At 44.0% G+C, this 27,685-nt stretch overlaps 1 protein-coding gene across 1 annotated transcript; it reads right to left on the minus strand.

Annotated features, from left to right (window-relative positions):
- Positions 1–13,948: 13,948 nt before the first annotated feature.
- Positions 13,949–22,025, minus strand: DAPL1 (death associated protein like 1). Its single transcript, XM_054209065.1, has 4 exons — positions 21,849–22,025; positions 18,537–18,624; positions 15,775–15,838; positions 13,949–14,216 (listed from the first exon to the last, which is right to left on the minus strand). Exons 1-4 carry the CDS (start codon positions 21,904–21,906, stop codon positions 14,097–14,099), a joined length of 330 nt encoding a protein of 109 aa, XP_054065040.1. The 5' UTR covers positions 21,907–22,025; the 3' UTR covers positions 13,949–14,096.
- Between the last annotated feature and the right edge of the window lie 5,660 nt (positions 22,026–27,685).

The raw sequence follows: 27,685 nt of genomic DNA on the forward strand, positions 1-27,685 counted from the left end.
GCGCGCCCCGCTGCCGCCTCCGCGGGACCGGGGCGGGGCGGGGCCGCGGCGCCTCAGCGCGGCCGGAGGGGCGGCGGCGGGTCCCCGGGCCCGGGCGGGCTGGCGGCGGCTCACCCGGCGAAGGCCGCCCGTCCCGAAGGCGAGTGTTTCACTACCAGAAAAACTGACCGGAGTCGCGCCCAAATCCCCTCAGCTGCCGCGGCTCTGCAGAGCGGGGCCCGCCGACCCGCCCGGTTCAGCCCCGTGCTGCTCGGAACACCGGCACGGCTGTCCGCGCTGCCATCTCCTGATGGCGTCCGTTAACGTGTGCGGGGGGACGGTGCTCCGGAACTGCTGCCGCTGCGCGGAGCCACAGCCCGGGTGTGCCGGGCTCTGCTCCGTCGCCCCGCGAGCAGGCCCGGGCCCACGCACCCCGAGCAGGCCTGGGGAGCCTGTCCTAATAATTCGTCCTTCATCACCAGTAACCTGAAAATAACTATGTCACTGCTTTTAAGAGCTGCAACAGACAAAAAGATGGGTGGAATATAAACAATAATGACAAAAGTCCCTCAGAGTGATCCGAATTACCTGCTAAACTGGGCCACACAAGGCATTTAAGACAGATTGGAAATCACACAAGGAATGTGGCCCCTGCCCACAGTACAGAAATGGGCATGCTCCATCCTGGAAAGTGGCACGGTTGAAAAGATTTGGGGCTGTAACGGTAAAGCCATGCAACAAAAATGACAGTCAGTCTCACCTCGGTGCCCAGCAAGATCATGGAGCAGATCCTCCTGTAAACTCTGCTGAGGCACATGGAAAACCAGGAGGTGATTTGTGAGAGGCAAAATGGCTTCACTAAAGGCAAATCGGGCCTCACAAATTTGTTGGCCTCTACGATGGCATTACAGAGTTGGTGGGTAAGGGAAGAGCAACTGGTATCATCTACTTGGACCTGTGCAAAATGGACACTGTCCCGCATGACATCTTGGTTTCTGAATTGGAGAGACGTGGATTTGACAGATGGACCACTGGGTGGATAAGGAATTGGCTGGATGGCCATGCTCAAGGAGTTGCAGTCAACAGTTCAGTGTCCAAGTGGAGACCAGTGATGAGTGGCGTTCCTCAGGGGTTGGTAGCTAAAGGGGCTCCAGGAAAGCTGGGGAGGGACTCTGGAGCAGGGAGGGGAGCCATGGGACGAGGGGGAAGGGCTTTACATTGCAAGAGGGGAGATTGAGATGAGATGTGAGGCAGAAATTGTTTGCTGTGAGGGCGGTGAGCCCCTGGCCCAGGCTGCCCAGAGAAGCTGTGGCTGTCCCATCCCTGGAGGGGTTCAAGGCCAGGTTGGCCGGGGCTTGGAGCAACCTGGGCTGGTGGGAGGTGTCCCTGCCCAGGGCAGGGGGTGGAACAAGATAATCTTTAAGGTCCCTTCCCAACCGAACCATTCTGTTATTCTATGAATGTTGCTGCACCAAAAAAAGCTAGTGCATTCTTTGCCTGTATGAACAAGGGAATAGCAAGCATGTGCAGAGGTGGTATTACCTCTGAATGTATCTTCGGTAAAACCAGCAGTGGAAAACCTTTTCCAGTCCTTCTATCCATGTCTTCCAAGATGAAAAATTAGGGAGGGTGCAAAGAGAACTACAAAAATGATCTGAAGGCTGAAGATGATGCCTAGCAGTAAGTGTTAAAATATTTAGTTCTTCCAAGAGATGGCTCAAAAGGGAGCTTATGAGAAAGAAAATGAGGTACTGGTATTTTTACTTCGGTGCACCTAACTGAGGTCAACACTACCTGTGGTAACCCCGATGAGCTAAAAAAGTAGCCCCTACAGAGTATCATCTCTAGCTGTTTTGTTCGGGTTTTTTTTTTTACATTTAGATAACCATCTCACATTAATGGGTTTAGTGTTTAAGTGGGGTTTTTTTAAGTATTAAGACATCTTTAGCAGTGATGGTTTGAATGCCATCATTATGAGCAAAACAGTTGATAATGTTAGCAGAAATACTCATCTTGTGTGTTTTTCTCTCCCAACCTCAAACTGCTTGCCTTTTCCACCCCAAATGGCCAATATTCCAGCTTTTCTCCACATAAAGGCCAAAGTGCTTAGCTTCCCTACAAGTAATTTCTGCAATACAGTTTCACATAATTAATTAAAAAAATTAATTCTCCTCACACCAAAAAAGGAAAGTGTAAGGACAATCCAAAATACATTTATAAATAATACTAAGGGTTTGCTGGGCAAGCTATGATTTATTTTCATATGTAATTCATCATGAAAAACTAAATCTGCATTTAACTGCAAAATAATTATTACAGTGCCAGAGCATTCTAGAACATTTTCTATGCAATGCGTGCATTTCACAGAGCGTCTGTCAACATGCCTGTAAGGGGTACAAAAGAGAATCTATGTATGTGTTCAGGAACAAGTTACAGGCTTACACGCAGAGCATCCTCTCAAGAACATTTGACATGATTGCCTTGTACGGAATGAGAGGAGCAGAGGAACATGGAGACAAAGCCTCTCAGAGTTAGCAGAGCAATTAGCAGAGCAATTAGTTATCTTGCACTTCTTGCATTGTGACTGCAGCATCTGGGTAGCTGAAGACTTGTCCCACAACAAGGGTAGGATGCTGCGTGTGACAGCCAGCAGCTTTTCCCTCTTCCAGAAGAGAATCCTCTTCATCACATTCTCTTCCCTCCATTTCTCCTATGTGACGAGGTGTATGTCTGGAAAGAAGGGCATTTTCTCTCTCTGAAAGGAAAAGTCATAGTTCTGGCAGCCTTTTATGATTTTGTCTTTGTCTCTGAAACCTGAGACAAAAACCTGAGCCATGACTCCACTGTTCTGGGATCTCTTCCTCATCAGGTCCAGGACTCATTCACTCTTCCTCTGTATATGAACTCAGAAATTTTCAAATAGTATTTACAGTCAATTGGATTTAGGTTCTGCGGTTCCACAGGAAAGCTAGAATCAAAATATTTTTAACTAGGGCTTGAGTTTAGTGCTTCCCTATTTGTCTCAGTAGAGCAATGCTTTTGATACCAGCAACACAAAGATTTTTGCACTCATCAGTAGCTTCCTTTTGGGAAGAATTTAGCCCACAGCTGTTTTTCTACTTTAACCGTTCTGCCCTCTGCTCCTTCCACTCATTTGTTCAGATGATTTGTCCATTCCCAGCAACTGAATTTTTTCAGCTCTTCCTTTTTTTCTTCTTCTCACAAAGGTTACAGCTGTCCTCAGAGTCTCAACACTTAACATGCAAGCTTCTAGTAGATTCAAAGCCTTTTTTTTGGAAAACAAGAACCTTAGACCAAACTGAAATATAATGTCAGCAGTGTTTACTGTAATTCTGGGGACTAGATGTTGTGGTTTTGGCTGGATTGGCCGATCAGAACGACAGATGCCCCCCCCCAAGAGGAGAGGAAGAGATAAGGAGATTTATGAGTTTAGAAAAAGAACTAAACTACTTTAATGAAAATAATAATAAACAAGGAAATAGTAAATAATAATATAACAATAAAAATTAAAAAAAGTATGCAATATATACAAAACTGTATCCAGCTCCCAGGATGGCGATCGTGTCACCAGCAGACACAGGGAAAGTCCCAGAGTGGAGTCGGCGAGGAACAAGAGCTGAATTCCAGAACTAGAGTCAGGAGTGCTCGGATCGGGATCAAAGGCAGACGAACAGACAGGGTCCTCCTTAGACGTCGGCCATTGAAGAAAAAGCGAGCCAGAGCCGCCTCGCCCCTTTGATCCCTCAGCTTTTACACTGAGCGTGGTGCAGATGGGATGGAATACCCTGTTGGGCAGTTTGGGGTCGCCTGTCCCGTCTGCTCCTCCCTGCAGGTGGGACCCCTCTGCGCTTCTCCGCTTCCGACCCTCCAACGGGGCAAACAGCGAAGTTAGCTGGCCTTGGTTGTTATAGCAATAAGTATAAGCAAGAGCCTCTGTGCGCACCATTCCTTGGGATAATCAGGTCTTATCACCCTGGGACTGAACAGTTTCTGAACAATACGCTGTTAATTTCAGACTTTAGTCAGTTAGAAGAGGCCCAGCTAAAACGCAAAATTACAAATCAGAAAATTGGTTCTGTTTTACCTCAAACCAGGACACTAGGGAAATAAGAAATCAGGCTTCTCACTTTTTCTGATCAGCTTCAGTGTTGTTTGTGTTAGTTTGGGCTTCTCATCTTAAACTACTATTTCAATTCTTGGTTTTGGAGGGCTCCTTCAAAGAAGATAATTTTGTAAATTTTAGGAGCTTCCTTTCAATGTAGCTGCTTTTATCCTGTCAGATTTGGTAGTAATTTGTTAGAAAATTCTCGATTTACTGATTTTAAGAAAACAACTTTTTTCTATAACTAGTAGAATCAACACCACCTTATATACAATAGCTTTGTGACTGTAGGATTTGCAGATGTCTAAGAAGGTGTAAATTCTAATTTATGGGTTTAATCTGTAAAAGTAGCATTCATAATGTCTATCCAGTATGCAGTTATCTGATGTCTCAGATAACTCTTTGAGTGCAACCATCCAACCAATTCCTCATCCACCGAACAGTCCACCCATCAAATCCATCTCTCTCCAATTTAGAGAGAAGGATGCTGTGAGGGACTGTGTCAAAGGCCTCACAGAAGTCCAGATACATGACGTCTGTAGCTCTTCCCTTGTCCAGGGCCTTCTTCAGGCAGGACTTGCCCTTGGTGAAGCTTCAGTGAATACTTCATTTCATTGAAGTATTACAGTCAGTTGATTTTTCTTTAAATGGACCACCTGTTTCTAAAGCTATTGGGGAAAGAGAGGAAGGGGAACAAGTTGGTATGCAGACAGGGATCATACAAAGGCCTGTTTTCCCTATGAAACAGGCTAGAAGTTGGTCACATGGCTTTACAGGGCAAAACAAGAGTGAAGCTTAATATTGAGTTACAAACAACACCTATGTCAAACTACTTTATGATCACTACATGCACTAGCTTAGGTCTTGTGTTTGCTGCCCACAGCAGATTCTGCACAGAGCCTCAGTAATTTCTCTGGTAACACATCGGAACTTACCCTGTTTGTGGTGTTTGTTTGTCAGGAGCTCCCATAGGCGTAGATGCTACTCTGTAAAAGTGTTAATAGGATAAACAGTAAAAAATAATAATCAGTGATAAACTAGTGAAAATATTCCGAATGCCATTGCATTTTTTGCAATTGCTTCCATTAATAATTTATTCCCTATGCTGTTGTCTGTCCACTGTTTTCCAGCTCAGTTTCAATTATTGTCCTTCCCTATGCATTGCTTCCGTTCTGTCCCCCTATTCCCAACTCCTTCCATCATGTACTTTTTAAAAGAATTATCAGAAACTGACCTCTGTGTAAGGTTTGGTTGTGCAGACAGCAGCCTGGAGAACTCAGCATTAGCACGTGCTGTTTTCTTGTCCCTTTGCCAGGAGTGCACTTCTGAAAGATGTAGGGAAGTAGGACAAATAATCCTTATAATTTATCATAGGAATTGCTGTTCTAAAGTCAAAGTGAAGAGGGCAGGGACTCATTCTGTGAATATGTAATTATACCTGAATGATTTGCTTTTTAAATATTACTTTTTAGCCAGAATCCACATAGCTTCATTACACAAAGCCAGATGCTGTTTAGAAAAGAAAAGAGAGATAAGTACATCTACTACCTCACTACAGAAGCTGGTCTGACAATGAACACAGAAGGCTAATGCAATTTTCAGTCAGAGGTAAAGTATTACAAGAGTAATACTTTTGTATAATACTAAGTTACCCAAGTTTTCTATTTCATCTGCAGATAAGCATTAATTCATTTTGCATGATTTTTTGGAGGCTGTGTGCGAGACTGTGTCTTTTCTGTTGCTCCAGGGAATCAGAAAAACAGCAAGAGATGGGTAGTAAACTTTGTCTGGGATAAGAAAAGAAATGTCGTTATTCAATCCCTGCAGGAGTAATGATCCATGAACACGTGTACAGCAGTGCTTGAGACAGCCAACTGCACACACACAGCACAAGGAGCAAAACCTAGGATACATCTCTTCAAGCGTGTATTTATGCCAGTAGTCTACAGTCATGAACTGAGCGAGAGGGAGTTACAGGAGAAACAGAACAGCGGAACAGCGTATTGCAGGTCCCAGTAATGTTAGCAGCTAATTAAGATTCTACATGATGCCAAAAGCAGGTCTTGTCTTTTCAGAACAAGCAGAATTTGGATTCAAGCCTTGCTTCTATAGGTAATCTGCAGCACAGTCACACCTCTGAACTCCTAAGGAGCCACTGATACTTGAAATATTGATAAGGGCTACTAATTAGAGGAATCATATTCATAATACATTCTATCTCACTTTCAGCAATAGAACTAACTAACATCGGATAATCTTTTAGGGGAACATAACAGACTGAATATTAAAAATATTACTGTTGGTTACAGGAAACAACCACAACAAAAAGCAGTACAATTTAGTGAAAAATGTTAATTTTACTGGAAATTTTAGTGCGCTTTATGTAGCCTCCTGCTTGAAATCCAAGAAACCACAAGACAAATCCTTACACTTATGAGAACTCTTGTTCATTCAGAATTTCTCGTGTAGACTCTTAACTTAAGCAGCTCTAAAGGCAGTTATTGAAAGTAAGTGAGCAGGTAGTCATTGCCTATGCACAAAAATATCTAGATGCAAAGAAGTGAGGACTAACGACCTGAAACATTTAAAGATCTGAACTAGGGAATCTTATATGTTATTCACATGGATTTTTAATTACTATTCAAGCAGTAAGTGATGGATTGTGTATGCCAAAATTAGATTATTATATATATATAAAAATACATAAACTACTTATTTAAGTAAAAACTGTATACACTTACCTGAAAGAAGAATTGGGTCCAATGATTATGACCTTTTAATCTGCTTCGGTTTTCCTGTCTGTCTGCTTCTTCTATGACAATTCATCTATCATCTATTGACACTCAAGCATTCCAATGCCTTTACAGAGTCACTTGAAGAAAAAAACCAAAACAATATGATGATAGAATATAATGGTGGAAGCAAAATTGCTGCAAAAGAAGGCAGCAGGGAGAAGACACAAGTAACATGTGCTAGAGGCCAGTCTGAGACAAGCTAGAATTTCTTCTTTGCCCTTTAGGCTCCCTCCCATTCCTCCCCTCTACCAAAATAACTAATATGAACTAATATATTAACTTATGTTTCTGAAGATTCTGTTGGGAAGGACCGTCTCAAGAGAGACCCAATGGAGTTATTTGGATATTACAGTTCAGCTCTGTTAGGATGCTGTTGAAAAGATGAGTGCTACTGAGGTCCTTCTCAGGAACGGGCATTTTCCTGCCCCATCAAGCTGGAACCAAAGATAGTGAAAACAGGGTTCTTTCACATTTATGTTACAAACATTAGGACTGTTCTTTAAAATGAGAATTTGTTTTTAATCAGTGAGCCATACTGTGCCCCACTGGCAGTGTTTGAGGGCACAGTGCATACACCAGGCTACTGAAAGGTTGTATGGGAGCTGGGGAAATACCAGAGGTGAGTGGGCATTGTTGCTCCTTCGGAAAGGGAAAAAAAAAAAGGATTAAAAAAAAAAAATTACTTCAGTATCATTCTACCATCCCTACTAGCTTCAAACTTAAGGTTCTTCAATTCATGAAGTGTAAGCTCTTTAGTTTAGAACAGTATATGCATTTAAAACAGTAGATGCATGCAGTACATCCAGTTTTGCCAGCCAAATTTCTAAATTCCTTACAGCCAAGGGCTGCAAAGCTTTGGGACATTCTGCCACCCCCTCCTGCCCGCCCCCTCCCCCTTTTTTTTTTCGTTCATTACAATTCAAGGTAGCAAAGCCAATTTTAGGCTGCTAGTAAAGGACTGGCAGCTAGAGTTTTCAACATAATTGGAGGGCTCTTTGTAACATATTTTAAAGTGCTGTCTTTAGAAACCTCAAGAGACTTTTGTATAGAGGAGTTCAACCGCTCGCAGGCTGCGGACAAGCAATTATACACCTCCCTGTCTTGGACTGGCATCTTCAACAGCTCCAACAGAATCCTGTCATTCTAAATGTGGCTTTTTGACTTGTTTTACTTTTTAAGGCTGAGATCCTAGAATGAACCAAGTTGAAAGTTTTCAATTGCAGCTGTTTTTTTTTAATAGATAATCTTGCTTTTCATTGTTTTTTATGTTTCTTGGTAGTAGCATAGAAAGAACAAATATTTCAGGCTTGTGTAGCTTAAAGATAGCTCAGAGTTTGTTCCAACTCTAACTTTGAAAAACATACCAAATATGGAAAATTTAAACTAGAAGGAATTTAAGAAATTTATGAACAATGAAAGTAGAAGGTTGGATTTAAATTTTGAAGTAAATCTTCATTTTCGTGACTGCTCTATTTCAGTATACAGTAAATCCATATTGTGCAATTAAAATGATGCCTATTATATAAAACATTTTTTATAACAGCTTAGGAAAAGTCTTAATAATTCCTTTGTATAAAAATAACTTCTGAATTAATCACCAGAAGTGAACCAAAAATACAAGAGAAAAGCACTGTGTATAAATGAAGTCAGTTTGAGGAATTTCATCCCTTTATAGGTAACTGTTGAATATGAAATGCTGTATCTGACTCTTCAATGTTTGTGAAGCAGTGAATTTGTTCCGAAGTGACCACATTTAGAAACATAACATGAAAGCGTCTACAAAACCAGCAAATCTTAATTAACTATGTAAATTTACCTGATACCAATGCAGTAGCACCTTACCCCATTCCTTGTTCTGTGTTCTGTTTGTAATTGACTACAGCTGCGGACACAGGGAATGCAGGAGGGATCAGGAATCAGGTACCGCTTGTTGTTACCATCGTTATGCCTTTTGTATCTTTACAACTTCTCGGGAGCCATGTCCTCTGTGAAATAACAAATGATGCTTTCATAAACTAATGTATTATTTTTTCTTTGAAACTTTTTCAGCAGACTAAGATATATGTCCTTGTAGGAAAGTAGCTGTGTTTTCTGAGGCTGGCTCAGCTGGCAGAACCCGAATAAGCCATAGGCATAGAGCAACCTCTTGTGGCAAAAATAGCATACACATAATAATTAAGAACTGTTGACATTTCTTAAGCTACTCTTGATATGAGTCATAAATCTCTATAAAACCTTAAGTATTAGCAAACAACTGGAGAGGTGGACAGTGTCTGTTAGTGGGAGCGTCAGCGATACTCAGGCTTCAGAATTGGAACAGTCCTGCTCTTCAGTTGAAGAATGAACTAAACATTGGTAGCCTGTTATAAATTAAGTGCCAGACTGAATTTTCTGCTAATACAATTATCTAAGAGCTCTTCATTAAAATCCAGCAAGAGTGGAATAATGGCCTGGAGTAGAATCCATGCCCAGGTTTGACAAGAATAATAGATGTGCTATTATGTCGAATCATCATTCTCTGTGTGGTTTTGCTGAATGAAGGGAAAGCTATGATGGTCTCACCATGGAAATGGCAGTGCCTTTAGAGTTCACAGCAGCTGAGCAAGACTGAAGAGAGTTGGAGCCCCTGCCAGGTTCAGTGGCGCCCTGCAGGCGCTGGCACAGCAGCAGCGGGGAGGATGAGCAGCAGTCAGACAACGCTGTAGGCCTGGAAGGCAAAACAAACGGAACCCTGGTACCTGCAGGTGTGGTGGGCTGACCCCGGCTGGACACCAGGTCCTCCTCAGGCCATAGGGCTGGAGCACCTCCTCTCCCTCCTCCTTCACTGACCTTGGCGCCTGCAGGGCTGTTCCTCTCACGTATCTCACTCCTGCTGCTGTTGTGCAGGGCTTTTTTTCCCCCCTTAAATATATTATCACAGAAGTGTTGTCACTGTCACTGATGGGCTCGGCCTTGGCGAGGAGCAAGTCCGTCTTGGAGCTGGCTGGCATTGGGTCTGTTGGACATGGGGAAAGCTTCTGGCAGCCTCTCACAGAAGCCACCCTTGTAGTCCCCCACTACCAAACCCTTGCCACACACACCCAATACAGCAAAGAATCCCATGACACCTACCTTCTTTAAAAAGATTCAACTAACAAGTGGTCCAAAAATGTGGAATGCATGCTTCTCCAGCTAAACCAATCAGCTGCAAATACCTGTCCTGCTCCTGCTGTGGGGCAGAGGACAGTCTGGGAGCAGCAGGAAGGGAGGAGGAAGAACAGCAGCACGCTGACACAGTGCTCCTCAAGGACAGTGAGGTTTCCGAAACCAAGAGGTGCTTTACTGTGAACCTTGTACGGGAGTTATGCACAACAGGAACAGTGACAATATGAGTGTCACAGGTGACACCAATGAGACCAAGGGATTTTTTTACATTCTAGAAATATACCCATCTACCACAGACACTAAAGAGGAGCTCAGCAAACACTTGGGCTTACGTGCATACCAGTAACCAGAACGTGCGGGGTTTGTACACCAGGGCGAGGCTGCTGTGCTTGAAACGATTTGCAAATCTGCGCACGCTACGTCAGGAGGAACAGGCTGAACAAGTACGTCTTGGAAGGGATAGAGGCTTTCAACAACAGTTAATATTTATTTATTAAAATTAAGTCCTTTGCTATAGTTCTCTTTTACTGTAACTTCCCAAATCTCCCATGTGCCGTTTCATCCGCTGCAGTTGCACACACGAGTCAGAAATCCCCTAGTCTCACTTCAGACCAGACTGTGTGCTCACAGCACGTGCTGTCCTTCACTCCAGAGCAGTTGGAAGTTGTGCGCTGCCAAATTCCCAAAGAGCTGTCAGGCACCACCCAGCCCGGGAGCATCCGGGCAGAGGCTCTTCCTTGCCCCAGAGGAAATTCACTCCTGCAGAGACGTCCAGTAAACGCGTGTCTTAGGCTGTCAAACAGAACGTGTGATGTTACTGAGGCTGTGGGACCAATCCACATCTACTGAAACCTGTTTTCCCTGGTTTCATTGCCACTTGGCTTCAGTCGCTCCCATCTCTGTAAGGTGTTTTGAGGTCTGCAGGCAAAAGCAACTGCATATTAACCAACACTGTGTCCATCAAAATGATAAAATAAAGATTGACAAAAGAAATAATTTCCTAAACTACGCTATTCTTGTTGAATGCCTGCATCATTTGTAATAACCCTCAAGAAGCCTGAAAATAGGCTTCCTGCAAGGTTTTTTTCTCGCATACCAACTGTATTTGTTCCTTATGTTCTGAATTCAGCTGTAGCTCATATTTAAATAATGAAAGCAAAGTACTAAATTAAGACTTGAACCAGTTTAAACAAACTCCTTAAAACAGAAGATACAACTGATTCATCATAGTATCATCAATGATGGTTGTAAACACAAACTAAAATGACACAGAATGGAAGGCACAAACAGGATGAAAAATTGTCTATCATTTATGCATTCAAAATACTGTTTCAGTTTCCTGTTTAGCTCTTGTTATTAAGAATACTATTATAAGCAGAACACCTTAATAAATAGAAATAAATTAGAGAAAATAACGCACCTGATACTGACCTGTTGTATTTTGACAGCTGCACTAAAAGACTGACTTGGTCAAAGAGAGAGTTCTCTTAATTATAGAGCATTCTATGATGTTCTTAATTAAAAAATGTATTTACGCAGAATATTTTAGTTTGTTCTCTATACAAATATGAATATTTAATTCATCTATATAATATAGAACTTGCTAAACATGCACTGCACAGAGCAATATACAGGACCTTTTAAGCAGAACTATGACATCTATAAGCGACTGATGTCACAAAAAGTAATTTCCTATAGCAGCTACTTTAAACAGTTTAAATAACTATCAAAAAAACCCCAACAGCCAAAGCGCAAAATCAAGTAAGGAGCTAAGGGAAGGGCAGTCAGGTCCTTTGGTTTGTCTGCTGCCGCTTGCAGCCACGTCAGTGGTGCTCACACAACTGCCACGATGAAGCAGGGCAGTGGCAGGTGCGGTTCCCACCGTGTGATGGACAGCAGGACAGTCCCAGTAGTCCCCGCTGGGACACTAACAGCCTGCTGGGGCTGCGGGAGAGCAGCAGGGACCCCAGGCATCCCCATGCCCCCAGCATTCGGGTGGCTCCCCGCGGCAGGGTGCAGCTCACCTGTGTGTGCCAGGACATGTTCCGTCCCTTCGGGCACCGGCAAAGGCTGCTCAGATGGCTCCTCTGCACGGGGGTACCTTCAGCACAAATTGGGCAGGACAATCGGGTGTCGAGTTAATCTGGCGTCTGGGCGAAGGCTGGGTATAACTCAGGAAAAGACAATCCTTTTCCTACAAGGTCTCATTTTGCATTAAATCCTTGGCCAGAATATAAGTAAGTTTTCAGAAGCAGATTCCTTCACAGAAAGTCATGTTCATAAGGGCCCTCGGAATCAGATCCTAGAATTTTTCACTAGCCCTTTTCTTCAGAAACAACAAGGATAAAGATTAGAATTATAAAGATTTTACAAATATTCCTTCTGCAGGAAGCATGTATTAGCCACTGACATGTTAGAGCACAAAGTGCTATTTTTGGCCTTGAATCATCATTTCAGGCACGATGGACAGCTTGAACTCAAGTCACGTTTCCTCATTTACCTTCATATTGACATTCATTCCTATGCAGTCAGCCTGGAGCGTGGCAGGTGTGCTATATAGGATATAAACGCAGAAATAGCTGTTTTCCAAATCCTGTACCTACAACTCAAAAATCCATAAAGTATTTCGCTGTTGTCGTCCAGGATAACAGTGACAATATTTTACAAGTAGCTACCAGTCAGTTAAGGAACATGGGAGAAGAGAGACATACTTCTTCACAGGAGCAGCACTATTTTTTTTTTTTTTGCTATTTATTCAAGGTGCAACCAAATTATTTATTGCACATGCTACTAATCACCGCCTCCTGTGATCATAAGTTAATATTTAATCAACACAAAGTAATTACATTTTATGAATGGATGACATGAAGCAGACATTCATCTTCAATGGTAACACTAATTCTGGGTGTCCCCCCTGGGATCCCTCTATATAAGAAGGAGAAGAGAGAGTGCGTTTCATCTGTTTGTAATAGATTTCCACTGTGGTCATGTGGAAAGCACACTATAAAAAAAAGCATCATTGACAATATAAGCATTTTTTGAGCATCACCTTTAATATTAAGTCTATTTGGACTCCTTGACTACAAATTTAGCAGCATATTCATCTGCAATCACTACCTTAAAAAAAAGCAGTCCCAGCAGAATTAAATTCCAAGCGAGAAGTCATGGAGCTACCCACCCATCCAGCAGCAGGAGGCGAGTACCGTCCCTGTGCTGGGCAGGACGGATGTTTCCATTCTCTGTCACTGGCAGCAGGAGCAGGCCGGGCACCAGGGTACCCTGGTATGAAGCCTGACCCCTCCAGACCCTGCTAGTACCAGTCCATGCTCAGTCTCGTTGCTTCGCCTTGTACCCCGTTCGACGGCCTTAGCCTCCCTACTCCATCACTGTGCCCTGCACTGGAGCCCTCCCTCCCATCCGCCCGCTCCCAGAGCTGCGGCCCGGGGCAGCACTTCCCTGCTCTCCTCCCCAGCACAAGGGGGTTCCCATCCTCACTTGCCTCTTCCTGCTGGCTGCAGCCCAGCAGAGGAACCTCTGTGGACCAGATGCACATCCTCACACAAAGAAATACAAGAAAAAAAATTTTTTTCCACTGCACGGAAATCTTTCCCAGGACTTTCTGAAGTTTCTAATTATGCAAAAAGCCTAAGGCATACATTCAGCCTGCAACACCTCAGCCTAAACTAAAACAAGAAACGTGCCTTTCAGTTGTGACCTGCTTGTTTCGGATCATGTTCACTTCAGCTTTGTCATCATTAAATTAAAACACGAAAAGAGGGCTGAGAGTACTTCAGCCAAAATTCACACAGTAAGTGAAGCCGTTGGACCTCTTAGCACAGAGTAACCACCGTACACTAGTAAAACCGGGTTAGACAGAGCCATGATATTTTAATAAATCCCGAGTTCATTTAGCAACTCTTCTTATAAAGTGTTTTATTGGCAGTAACAGAAATACAGTAAGATACAAGGCACATAGCTTTTGATCATTTTACAACAGTGTGCTATTTAGAATAGAAACTCACTTTTAAGTAAACGTGAGTATTTTAATGAGTATCTTAACATTTCCGTGGCTGTTGAATAATGTAAATTCTTTTAGGCAGTACGAACTTCTCCAAGGCAGGCTGTGGTTTTCGGTGAGTCACTTGTAATGCTGCTGCATGAATTTTGTGGCTCATCTGTAACATTAGAGGGGGGGGTGAAAAGTTGTTGTGATAGAATACAGCTTTTCTGCTATTCTCTTCCTAAATTCCATCATATGAAGGTAGGTTAAGAACAGTAGTAAAACCTAACTCCACAATAAGTTCAAGTGATCAATACATAAAAGTCCTGCTTACTCTGTACATTTAAGTATAATTTCTGTTTTCAAAGTGATATGAGCCTGTCTACCTTCAGCGAGCTATTGCAGTTTTTTTCCCTGCCTTTTTTATTAGTTCATAGAATGCGCTGTCAAGATAAGGAAAGCAGAGCAGATCATCAGTATGCCAGAGTTAACAGTAAGTGGCTTCAAATTCTTATTTTCCCAGATTCAGATCATCATCATTACAGTATCTAATTATCACTTTCTGAACTATTGAGGAAGCTTCATGTATGAGATTCTGGAAACCACCAGGAGAAGGAAGTGGTAGGCGAGAACAGAGGAGATGGGGACAAGTGGAAGAGAAAAAGGATGAGTTGTATCTGTTCTCCTTAACAAGTGTAAGCAAAAATTCAAGATCTACGTACTAAAGCTATAATCACATCTGTTGATGAAAGGCTCATCGTTGAAGTGACGCAACTGATGTCTTAACAAGCCCTATGGATGAGGAACTCTTGCATGCTTCAGAATATGAAGACTGCAAGTGTATGAAAAACAGATGATAACTGTCAGATCTTCAGATGAGCGCGCAAATTAAAAGGATGCTTGTTGAATCAGCTCTTGCCAAGTGTAGGTGTAAGTCTGAATTGACGGCCCAGCAAGAGATACTGGACAGTAGTTGTAAGCATAACGATGAATAGAAGGTCCTCCAACAGCTTTGTGACACCAAATTTTCAATGACCTCATTGTATTTCCAAGGGAGAAGTCAATAATATGCTTGACTGTCTAATGTCAGGGCTCAGGTGAAATAGCTGCGTGTGCAACAACAGTGGGTACGCTGTGCCTGTTCTCTTGGGAATCACTTACAGTAGTTTGGCATTAGCTTCCACCTTGGTATCCACTCCGCACTCGTCAGCGAGACTACCCACCGCTCTTGAACAGCCGTCTTTTCCTTCTCTAAGGTGGACTCTTACAGAAATTAAAGCTACTTCCACAGTAGTGGAACTGAAGACTAGGTTTTGTTCTGGGTTGTAATCTCAGCTCTGTCACAAACTTCCTATGTCACTGATAATTCTTCCCCACATTTCAATAAATCTAAATCAAAATACCACTTAAAAAAAGGACACACCTTAATATCTTGCTGTACTTTTCCATAACAGGTATACATAACTGCCTTAGGGCTACTTAGTGTTAAACAGGAATGGAATCAAACGTAGCAGAGTGAGGAGGGAAGCCTGGCTACTTTTTAGCCATGTAGCACTTCAGCCACGCAACCACTACAAAAACAGTAGATCATCTCAAGAATATTTAGTGATAGATAACAAACCTACAAATATCAGATGACAGCAATTTAAGGAAAATTCACTCTTTTTAAAAAATGTTTAGCTTTATGGAGAAGCCCTTACAAACACATATCTTGTTCTTCCAGCTGTACTTACTTTGCTCAGCACTTCTGCTAGCAAGACGCCCATGTTCTGAGATTTTGAAAAACTAGCAATAGCACTGTAAAGCAAAAGAAAAAATCATTTAGCATTTCCATCTCACAGAAACACTTGTCACTTTCATTTTACAGACTTAATACAAAACATTTTGTAATAGAAATTTATGTGTTGGAGCTAAATCCTTAAAAAAAGGTGTGCTGCCTCAGAATAGAACAATGCAAAATCTGTGTTGCACCAGCTGCTAGGAAAATTACCTCTATTGCAGCCTAAAGACTTCAGCAAATCTAGCCACTCATGGCAAGTAAAGCTAGGCAAACAGCATAAATCATACCATATTATAATGCTAAGTAATTTATTCTAATTAAAACTTCCTTATTTAAGCTAAAAAATTAATATCTCTCAACAGGCCCTCCTCTGGCCCCGCTCCAACAGCTCCGTGTCCTTCTGCTGTTGGTGCCCCAGCGCTGGAGGCAGCGCTGCAGGGGGGTCTCACAGAGCGGGGCAGAGGGGCAGAATCCCCCCCTGGCCCTGCTGCCCACGCTGCTGGGGATGCAGCCCAGGCTGTGGGGGGTTCTGGGCTGCCAGCGCACATTGCTGGCTCATGGCCAGCTTTTCCCCCGCAGCACCCCCAAGCCCTTCTCTTAGGGCTGCTCTCCATCCCTCCATCCCCAGCCTGGGCTGAGACCTGGGGCTGCCCCAACCCAGATGCAGGACCCTGCACTTGGCCTTGTTGAAGCCCATGAGGTTCACACGGACCCACTTCTCGAGCTTATCCAGGTCCCTTGGATGGTATCCTGTCCCTGATCTGAATCTCATCTGAGTCAGAAACTTAGAGGCAACAAGTCTGTATATGAGAGCTACTAAACTACAAAGTTCTCTGTGACTTCCGTGATTGCAACCTGACAACGAAATCCATCACCTCAACATGGTATGTATACTATATCGATTCTGGTGCAGAGAAGTAGTAAACAGGAAGGAACAAAGCTGAGCCAGTAACACTGACTTCCAAAACATATAGTTTAGGTTAGTGTTCTCCGAGCAAGCAAAGAGAAACACACACAAAAACCTACAGTGGTGATTTTTGTAGCCTGCCAAGAAGTATTGTCAATGTTGTAGTGTTAAATATGGCTGAATCCAGTTAATTTAAAAGTTATGCAGCTGATTACAACATTTTAGAGGAAAAAAAAATAAAATCACATCTTGGGCCAAAAATTAAGTTCAGCTGTCAGTCTAGTCACAAGCTTCCCTTTTAACTCCTGGCAAAACAATCTATTTCACAGCGACATTACTAGATTACAGTACTTTGTAGTGACTGTCAGACACACTGATACTATGATCGCAACGTACACACAGACATTCAACTGAAAAGGAAGCCTTCTTGACAGCAGCTACTCAGAAGCACCAGAGGTAAACCTGTTTATCAGAAGTAATACAGGCAACTTAAATCTTGGTGTGGAAAAAAAAGTGGGATTCAGAACAAAGTCACATGGACAATTTACCTCTCCTGTCTAACTCAGGCTTTTTAAATGGTTACCTGGGTATTATAAAAACTCCATTGTACAGGGGGCTCCTTTCTTGTAGGTAAAAAGTAACTGATGTCCCTAAATCCACAGCAGTGGAAGGAGTAATCCACAGCTCAAGAGAGCTGGTTGGTATTCAAAGACTACTTCCTCCAAGCTCAGGATCGGTGCATCCCTAAGAGCAGGAAATCGGCCAAGGGACGCAGGAGACCTGCATGGTTGAGCAAGGAGCTTCTGAAAAGCTCAAGTGGAAGAAGGAAGTCTACAGTAAGTGGAAGAATGGACTGACCCCTTGGGAGGATTACAAGAATGCCGCCAGAGCGTGCAGGGATGAAACGAGGAAAGCCAAGGCCGCCTTGGAATTAAACCTGGCTAGGGATGTCAAGCTCAACAGGAAGGGCTTCTACAAGTATATTGCAGGCAAAAGGAAGACCAGAGAAGTTGTGGGCCCACTGTTGAATGAGACAGGAGCCATGGTGATGGAGGATGCGGAGAAGGTAGAGTTACCAAATGCCTTCTTTGCTTCGGTCTTTACTGCTCGGCCCAGCCCTCAGGAATCCCAGGCATTGGGGAAAGTAATGGGGAAAGAGGAAGACTTCCCCTGGGTTGAGGAGGATCAAGTGAGGGATCAATTAGGTCAATTAGATATTCACAAGTCCATGGGCCCCGATGGGATGCACCCAAGAGTGCTGAGGGAGCTGGCTGAAGTCATTGCTGGGCCGCTCTCCATCATCTTGCAAGGCTGTAATTGCCCAGGATTTTCTTGGTTCTGGGTCCCTCTCCGGAGGCACCCAGCTCGAGCTGTCCGTGCTGCTTTACCACTTGAATAAGTTTTTTTTTTCCCCTTTGGATTATTGCCTGAGACTCTGCTACGGGAAATCCAGGGCAAAGAAACTTCCTTAACACTCACAAGTATCCTAATCATCATGTAGAGGAGGATGTGTACACCACCTCCTTGCACAGCAAGGTCATAGCTATCAGGACACAGATTTGTTCCAAGAGCAAATCACTGCATCAGGCTCCTTTAAACAAAAACTTAGCGCCACAGTGACTGGTTTCTGAACATCACAGCAATTATGAGGGATGCTAAGTACTCTGCAATAACTATGCAGTTCTAGATATGCCCCAAAAGAATTGCAGGCTCTTAAAGGGAACTTGTGCAAAAAAGAAGGTATGTGCCCCACTGCCTATGAACTTTTAACGATGGGGCAGGGGGGAACAAGCCCTGTGGTGCAATACCTTGTTTTTTCTTTTCCTGGAGGTTTAGTGTTTTTCTCAACAGGTCCATGTTCTTGCTTTTGAGACACTCTCATACCTCCAGCTTTGACTGCAAGAAAATACAGTTAATGTAAAAATATCTACAGAATTATATACTACATCACATACACTTAGAGAAGAAGAAAATGTTTATACCCCAGATAATTTTTAACAAGAAATCATCTTACAATATTAACACTATGCTTCACTTTTGAACACACACATACACAGAAATATGCCAAAGAGATCCAACAAAAAGTTTAAACTTCTGTGTCACCGCATACTCAAATCAACTTCCAAATACTATAATCAAGAAGTCAGAGGGGTTTTGGTCATTGCTAACTATATTAAATCTTAACACCTTATTATAGTAATGTGCGTTCTTCCCCCATAAATCTCAGATGTAACAGCTTCCATTATAAATTTTAATAAGCAAAACAAACAAACCTCTAAACACCACCAGGTTTTCAAACAGTCTCACTAACAGCAATAAAGGTTTCATGATTTGCTCAAGCTATTCTAGAATAAAGCTAATAATGCAGCTAAGAACCAGCTGCATACTTATCTTGTACTTGTGTTCTAACATGTTTAATTATATTTTATTAAGATATCTGCCAATCACAAAACCAATTAGCACTAATTAAGCTACAGACGACCTAACAATAACAATTTAAGTTCTGAGGGATATCAGAAAATTCAATTCTGAACAAAGAACATGTCAAGTTATCTAAAGCATCTTGTTGAAAGAAGTGCTTTCTCCCTGTTCATGAGTGTATTTTAAATTTTAAAACCGCGAGAGTAAGAAAGAACTTAGTATGCATTTCTCATTATTTTGAAGAAGTTGCTTCATCTTACAGCAAGGTTCCTATTCTTATGAATAATCAAGACTAGAGTTTTCAAACTCAAGCATTTGGGGATGGGAGTGAATAAGAAATGGAAGAAAGTTTCATGAATTACTCAGCTAAATAGCATGAGAAATGTATTTGGCCATTTCTGGGTCAGCAGATGTGTCTGTCTTTTTTAATCAAATCTGACTACTCACCTTATATTTCCCGGTTGCAAGTTCAGCTTTAGAAACAAGAATTCTCCTTCAGTCGCGTACAAAGCAGCATTACAGTGCTGGAGTTCTGCAATATCTAGATGTGGCTTTTCCTTTCTTTTTAAAATTACATTCAGTTAATTATACTGCTGTATAAGCAGAAAATGAATCGCCTAGCCATCTTACAGCTGCAAATACACTAGAGATCTAGGCTGAACCAAATTCTTTTGGGAGTCTAACTGCAAAATGGAAAGTCTCCTCGGAAATGGAAGTGCCAACCATTGCCAATTATCTACCAGCAAAGAGAACCAATATTCTAAATACCCTCAGCTCACAAGGTGTGAAACCTGTCTTTGTCAGCAGGAGATAACATGAGAGGCATCTTTAAACAACGACAAAGGATTTAAAAAATTAAACAAAACAAACAAACAACCCAAAGCACCCCGGAATATTTCAAGATCTTAGACCGATGTCGTCTTGACATCATGTTCCCTTTTGTAACAAGTTCATCCAGAACACCAGTGCAAGTTATCCCAAGTATTCTTCCACAGCTTATTAGGTGCTTAGATTTTTTTGGCTTTTTGGAAGGAGTTAAACTGCAAATGGGAACCCAACTAAAATTTTGGAAGTAGATAAAAAACCATAAATTAATCTAGATCCATGACTTTTGGTTCAGGACCATCACTAAGCACACAGGTACAGGATTAGTGATTTCTAAATACGGGCATTTTTTATAGTTTTAATTTAGCAAGGTGAAGAGATGCAGACACACAGGGAGGCAAAGGCATTTTAACACGATGAATCTTTACAAAAAGCATATGGGTGAGCTGGGGTGCTGGGGGGTGGGCGGGAAGGAGAGAGAGAGACAAAATAGGAGAAGATATTTAAACACTACGTGGCCAATCAGGAATTGTGTCTACTACCAACAAGCCCACAGAAGAAAGTTATTTATAAGGATTAGAAATAATGCAGGACTCATTTCAGTCTTTTCATTGACTTGAAAATAGCTGCTAGTAGCAGCTGTCAAACCTGCTCATACACACCCATAGCAGCAGAAGCGTTAAATACAGATGCTTCTGGAATGCACCAGAAATCTGTTTTGTAATTTTTTTTTTTGTTTTTCAAAACAATTAAAAGAGATATCGAAGTTTTAATATAGAGTTCAATTTTTTGATTTCTTTAAGTGCCCTGAAAGCCATGTAATCTAAGATTCAAGAATTAGGTGCCAACAGATTTTAGGGGTGCGGTGAGACGCACAAGTGCTCTTAAGGCAGTCACTGCTCCTAATAAACCGGGGACACACGCACCCTAATTACCTCAGAGTAAGCAGAGGCTTCGCAGGAGCTGCGCGGGCCAAAGCTGCAGAAGCTCCGTGTGTGCCCGGCCCCCGCGGGAGATGAACCGACACTCTGCGCTTCGAGACCCCGCTCCACACAAGTCACGGAGCGGCGGGCGCAGGAGCTGACGGCCGCCTGCACGCACTTACACGCCCCCAACGACCAACCACCCGCCCGTTGCGGAGCCGCGGTGGGAGCTCCGCGCTGAGGCTCGGCCGCCGGCGCTGCAAGGCCCCGTTCTGCCCGGGTCAAGAACGCCGGGGGGAGGTGGAGAGGGAAAGAAAATAATTTTCACGTTCCGTTAAGAGGCGAGGAATCAGACCGGAACGCATAAAAAAAGCCCATTTCATTACAACATCGATACCTGTTTCTGTCCCCGTTACCCGATAGCGCATTCCTGGCAGCGAGCGGCAAAGCCCGGCGCCGCCCGTCCGCCAGACCCGAGGGGAAGCACCCCAGGCCACAGCGCGGGTCCTGCACGGCGGGCTGAGGAGGGAGCGGCCGCCGGACCGACCGCCACACAGCAGCCCCCGCCCTGCGCCCGGCCGGCGGCGCTGCCTCGCACAGGGACCGGCCCGTCCTCTCGGCTCCGCCGCCTCGACCGGGGCAGAACAGGAGCCCGCGGAAGGTGGGAGCGCCGGCTGCGGCGGAACAGCGCGGCTCGACCCGGCGCGGCGGCTCCGCGGCGGCCGGCGCTACCCGGTGCCGCCTCTGTGGGGGGCGGTTGATTTCGGCGGCCGCGCCCCCTCCGAGCCCCGCCACGCTGCCACGGGGCCGTCGCTGCCCGGCGGCCCTCGCCCCTCGGGGGGGAGCCGCTTCCCTCGGCCGGGGGGGCGCCCGCCCGCGCCGCGGAGCGGGAACGTTTCCCGCACCGCTTCCCGCGCAGGGAGCCCGGGCGGCCGTGGTCCCGGCCCCTACCTGCAGGAGGGCGCCCGCCCAGCGGCGAGAACGGCGAGACGCGCCTTCGCCGCACCATGGCGGGGCCGGAGAGCGGTGCCGTCTGCGGCGGGGGGACGGCACCTGAGCGCGAGGGGCGATCGGGAGCGGCGGCGGCGAGGGGCGGGCGGGAACCGTGAAGGGCGGTGGCGAGGGGCGGGCGGGAGCCGGGAGGGGCGGTGCAGAGGGGCGGGCGGGAGCCGGGAGGGGCGGTGGCGAGGGGCGGGCGGGAGCCGGGAGGGGCGGTGGCGAGGGGCGGGCGGGAGCCGGGAGGGGCGGTGGCGAGGGGCGGGCGGGAGCCGGGAGGGGCGGTGCAGAGGGGCGGGCGGGAGCCGTGAGGGGCGGTGCAGAGGGGCGGGCGGGAGCCGGGAGGGGCGGTGCAGAGGGGCGGGCGGGAGCCGGGAGGGGCGGTGCAGAGGGGCGGGCGGGAGCCGGGAGGGGCGGTGCAGAGGGGCGGGCGGGAGCCGTGAGGGACGGTGGCGAGGGGCGGGCGGGAGCCGGGAGGGGCGGTGGCGAGGGGCGGGCGGGAGCCGGGAGGGGCGGTGCAGAGGGGCGGGCGGGAGCCGTGAGGGACGGTGCAGAGGGGCGGGCGGGAGCCGTGAGGGGCGGTGGCGAGGGGCGGGCGGGAGCCGGGAGGGGCGGTGCAGAGGGGCGGGCGGGCGCTGACGGCCCGTGGCGGGGCCCGGCCGGGGTGCCGGGGGCGCGCTCTGGTGCCGGGCGGGAGCGGCGCCCCGGGTGCCGTGTCCCTGCGGCTCCCGGCCGAGGAGGCGGCGCCGCGGCGTGAGGGCACCGTGCGGGCAAGGGGAAGGGAGTAAAGGGAGAAAATGAACGCTCTGAGGAGTTGGTATTCGATTGACTGCTGTCCCATCTCACTCTGGTGCAAACCGGCGTCACTTCAGTCCGACCCCATCCAGGTCGCCCTGTCTTTATTCCTTTTCTTTGTTTTGTCATGGTTGTTCATCATAGACTTTTTAAATTACTGCTATAGGCCCAAAGTTTCCTTTGTGGTATTTTGCTTAGAATTTTTCTCGCTTGTATGCGTCTCAAGTTTTTTATTGATCTTTTTGGAATTTTATCATTGCTTTTGTTGATTGTTTTTTTTCCTTAATTTTCTTTTAGCTGGGTTTCCTACAGGATCTAAGGTTACACATTCAGCTCGTGTGTTCGGATGTATTCCTTCATGTGACAGAACTTTTGAACCCCCCAGGTGCTCTTGGCCACATTTGACGGCTCCTTCCCCCAGCTTTTATTACCAAGCACAATGCTGCGTCGTCTGGGACATCCCTTGGTCAGTTGGGGTTGGCTGTGCCGGCCGTGTCCCCTCACAGTTCCCTGTGCCCCCCAGCCTGTTGCCGGAGAGGGATGAGGAGCAGGAAAGGCTGTGACTCTGTGCAAGCGCTGCTCATCAATAATGAAAACATCTCTGTGTTATCAACACTGTTTTCAGCACAAATCCAAAACATAGCTCCATAGCAGCTACTGTGAAGAAAATTAACTCTACCCCAGCCAAAACCAGCACACTTAGTAGTGAAAGACAAAAAGGCACATGCCATTGGGGAAACACTTTGGAGACAAAGTAAAATGCATTCCTTTGTCAGGAAACACTGCTGAAGATTTGAAGATACAGGTGTTAGCACACGTGCCTTGTGGGAGGTTGGCTGAAAGTACAAGTATTTCTAACTTACGTTAGCTTACGGTATTGCTAGATTCTGTTTCAGTAATATACGGTAGAAGAAATCATAAAATTTGGCATTTCCGTGAATCTGTCAGTGATTGTAATCTTTTGCGTTAAGATAATGGTACCTTCAGGTCCCCAGGCATTATGTATGATGGTGGGCAGGTAGAGTAGAAGGTAGTTCCCACTCCATTCCTACTCTGTCCCTAACCAGACAAGGCAAAAAAAGGTGTGTGTGTGCATGTGCATTTGTGTGCCTACGTATGCATGTGTGCTGGGAGGGAGAACAGAAAGCAGTATCAGAGTACTACCAACACTTGCTATTTTATTGTGTTGCAATACTCGGCGGCTTAAAAAGACAGCTGTGAAAGCATTGCTCACAGTTCCCTGACGCACGCAAAAACAACCTGAGTCAGAGAGCAAAATCTGCATATATTGTGATGAGACTCTGTGAATTTTATCTGCAAGCAGTTGCTGAAACCATAACACATAATGCCAAAGAGATTTTTCTAGAATGCTGTAAACATGTTCTGCTTTGCTGTGCCAGAGCATTTAATCACAAAAATTAGCTCTTTTAGAGATTCTGAAAGCAAAACATGAAAGAAGAAAAAATCATTAGTCTCATGCTTTATTTGGGATTTTCTTATTCTTGGATCTCAACAATTAAAACCAAAAAAGGAGACAGAGAATGTAAAAATAGGATGTGATTAAGTGGAATCAGAAGAATCAGAAATGAAGTAGGAAAAAGTAGAAGAGAACATGGTGTAAGGAACCAGTAGGGATTTAGAGCACAACAGCTCTTTTATGGATGACTACTGTTGGCTGGGATTTTTAGAGCAGAAAAAGTCTAAACCAAGGCATCCAGTCCAAACCAGATCAATTTGATGTTTTAGTTCTGTATGTATGAGGCAGGAAATAGCTTTGAAATGCAGCAATTTCCTCCCTAGAAAAGCAACTTACTTTGCAAATATTAAAGCCAATAGTACTGCATGTCTCTGCCAATAAGTATTTTAGCTTCAAATGGATGACAACTATTTGGATTGGGGAAAGAAATTCTTTCTGATAAAACAATATGAAGGAGAGATAAGAAAAGAAACTTTTTGAAGTATTTGTTCAGTAGTAAGGGGTTTTCATATTAGTGTTACAGAGAAATATTTCTTATCAGCAGAGAAATATTGATTTTTCAGTTTATTTACATGAACTTGGGTATGCTAACCTCCTCATATCAGAGCTGAATGATTCAGGAGCTTTTCCTTAATACAACATTTATTTTCTCTCCATCTGCTAATAGCAATGACAAATTAACCAAAGTCAGTATCTCTTTACACTGGTTAGGTATCGGAAGTTTTCTTTTTTTTTATTTGCATGCTAGTCACTATTAGGTATTGTCTCCAGGTTTCAGTCCTAGAAGTTGAAGCATGCAATAGCAAACGTATTAAATCCTTATATCATTCCTTCTCCCAGCAGCAGCATAGTTCTCAGGCAGACATTGTAACAGAGCCGTGAGCTTACGTATTTCATTATTGACATGTTTTGGAAAGTTGTGGTGGTGATTCCCATCTGTGGTGCTTTCATTTCAAATTTAAGGCCCCATTAGAATTTACCTACTCAGATCAGACAGAACCTTCCCCAGTGGATAGTTTCTGTAAATAGCTGTTATTTTAATGTGCTGACACAGCCTACTTAACTTTTTTGGGAGTGGGCCTAGAATTCACATAGGAAAAGGAGGTATCTCGGAGATGCTGCTGAATCTGCTAGCAGGATAAGGAAGAAATAGATCTGAAAAAAAGCGAGAGTGAGAAAATTAAAATAAATAAAGCACAGAGGGGCAGTCTGGGGGCAGACACAGAATTTTAACAATGATAAAGAGACTAGTCATAGGAAATTTTTTTGAGCGGTGCTCGTAGTGCTCTGGAATGCTTTCACCTTTGGTGAGAATTCCTCCTTTAGAATCTACATTCTACAGGCAAGTTACTACCTGATTGCAAAGTTTGAAAAGTCACTTGGCAGAAACAAGAATCAACATGTTTCCGAGCAGACTGTCTGATTACTCGATCTGATCTAGCTAATAGTTGTTAGCATAATTATACATCATGCATAATCCACATCTAAAACAAGCACTTCAGCACACAGGCATATGGAATATCTTCCTCATGTATCATGTTTTAATTCATATATCTGTGTTGTTAAATCTGTTGCTCATGAGACTGCAGTATTTTCCCTTATCCACCTTATCTCCATTATTGCTCATTTCCAAATGTCAGAATTAGTAATTTGTGGCTACTGATATAAACCAATACTGTTTTTACACCTGGTAATTGAATGTGAAATACTATTGCTGTTTTCTAAAGCTCAGTTACAGATAGGAAATATATTTTTCAACTGAGTCAATATAGCTATTTTTAAATGCTACAGGAGCATGATGGAGACAACAAATATTCTGGTGCAGGTATATGACTTATTTTTTATTAATCCATGCTTTACATTTTTTTTTCCCCATGTCCTGGGTTTTTAGTTCAGCATAAAGTTAATAATGTTGCAAAGAATGTTCTTGTTAAGTATTTAAAGCATGGAGAAGAACAATTAGTGAAGGCAGCCATATGTTCAGTGATTTTTATATTGATATGATTGTTCACTAGAGCGTATATTATGCATCTGACAAAATCTGTAGGAAGCCTGCCTTCACATCTGTAAAGCTCTTTATTCCAGGAAACCTGAGAAGTTCAAGTCCTGGTTCTGTTCTGGATGCCAGAGAAAAAGAAGCATCTGAGCACTGTATGGTAGTGCTGGAAGGTAAAGGGGAATACCATTAAGAAGAAGATATACCATACTGTATATCTTATTATAACCATAATTTTTGGTTACAGAATCAAACTTTTTTGACAGAATGACTAGAAGAATATCCCTTTGTCATCATGTGTTTTATCCACCTAAGTGTCCTTGTTAAAAAAAAATAATTACTGAGTAGTGGAATAAGTGAATCAATTCTAAAGAATAAAATTGCAACACACTGAGCTGTATGGAAGCCCTTACACAGATTTAACTATTTCTGTCCTATCATAACAGCAACACTTGTTTCTTCAAAGGTTAAACATGAGAATTCACTGTATTTTGTGGCTGTTGATCATGGTTTTGGACCTTCACCCTCAGAAAACAGCTTAAAGGTGGAAAGCAAAATATTTGTTAGTATCTTGCAGGTTTTACATGTCATGTGATATTGAACTCCTTGGAGCTAGTCAAATACAAACTACTTGTCAGCCTATATATTTTTCTGACCAGGTATACAAAAGTAGCTTTTTGCATTAGAGTGACTAGCCACCAGAGGGCATGTGATATTCAGTAATTTAATGGTAATCCTTTACCATACATAATTTCATGCCGGACCTGGTTGTAAACAAGAAATTTACCTTTTTCGTGGTGGGTAGAAAGTGATTCACATTCTCCAGTAACTGCCATTGGAATAGCAGCTTTCTGAAGCAGTAGCCCCTTGGAAGCCCTTCAAGAAGCTGAAAAATGGAGGGCAAGAATTGCCCCGGTCTTGTTTGGCTCGTTATCATTTATAGCTGGGCTGGGATAACATTGTAGTAGTAATAGGGCTAAAATGTAATTGCTGTGTTTACCTAGAGGAATAAAAATGAAAGCTAAACAAGAGGAAAATGTCGTAAGTGATAGTCTTTGCAGAATGTCATTAAAATGATACAAAGGTGCTAAAATTGAATAATCAGTTTTAGGATATCCATTTTTCTTCTGTTTGTGTTGTTACGATAGTTACAGTGAGGTTCATCTTGCGAGCTGGATCGCAGTCCTTCCTTATTTGAATGTACAGGTCAAGGTTGAGGATGAGCGAACTGCAGGTCTCCTCTCTAGTTGCTACCCAATTGGCTTTTCCAGAGGCAATGTGCGAGCGGGTTAGTCCTTCTGCCTTGTGAGCTGCCAGTCACTCAGAAGAAAACAAAGAGGAAACAGACACAAGGATTCCTCCCTTTCCCCCATCAGACTACAGAGTAGGATCAGCATGTATGGGTCAGTAATACATATTATGGTATATAAATAATATGTGTTGCAGGCTGTGGAAACAGAAGTCTTGGGGAAGCACGTCCTCCTTGTGGTCTTGTTTACATGCTGCTTGGAAGGTGCAGGAAGT

Source organism: Rissa tridactyla, chromosome 7 (genome assembly GCF_028500815.1).
Source record: "Rissa tridactyla isolate bRisTri1 chromosome 7, bRisTri1.patW.cur.20221130, whole genome shotgun sequence".
NCBI classification, from domain to species: domain Eukaryota; kingdom Metazoa; phylum Chordata; class Aves; order Charadriiformes; family Laridae; genus Rissa; species Rissa tridactyla.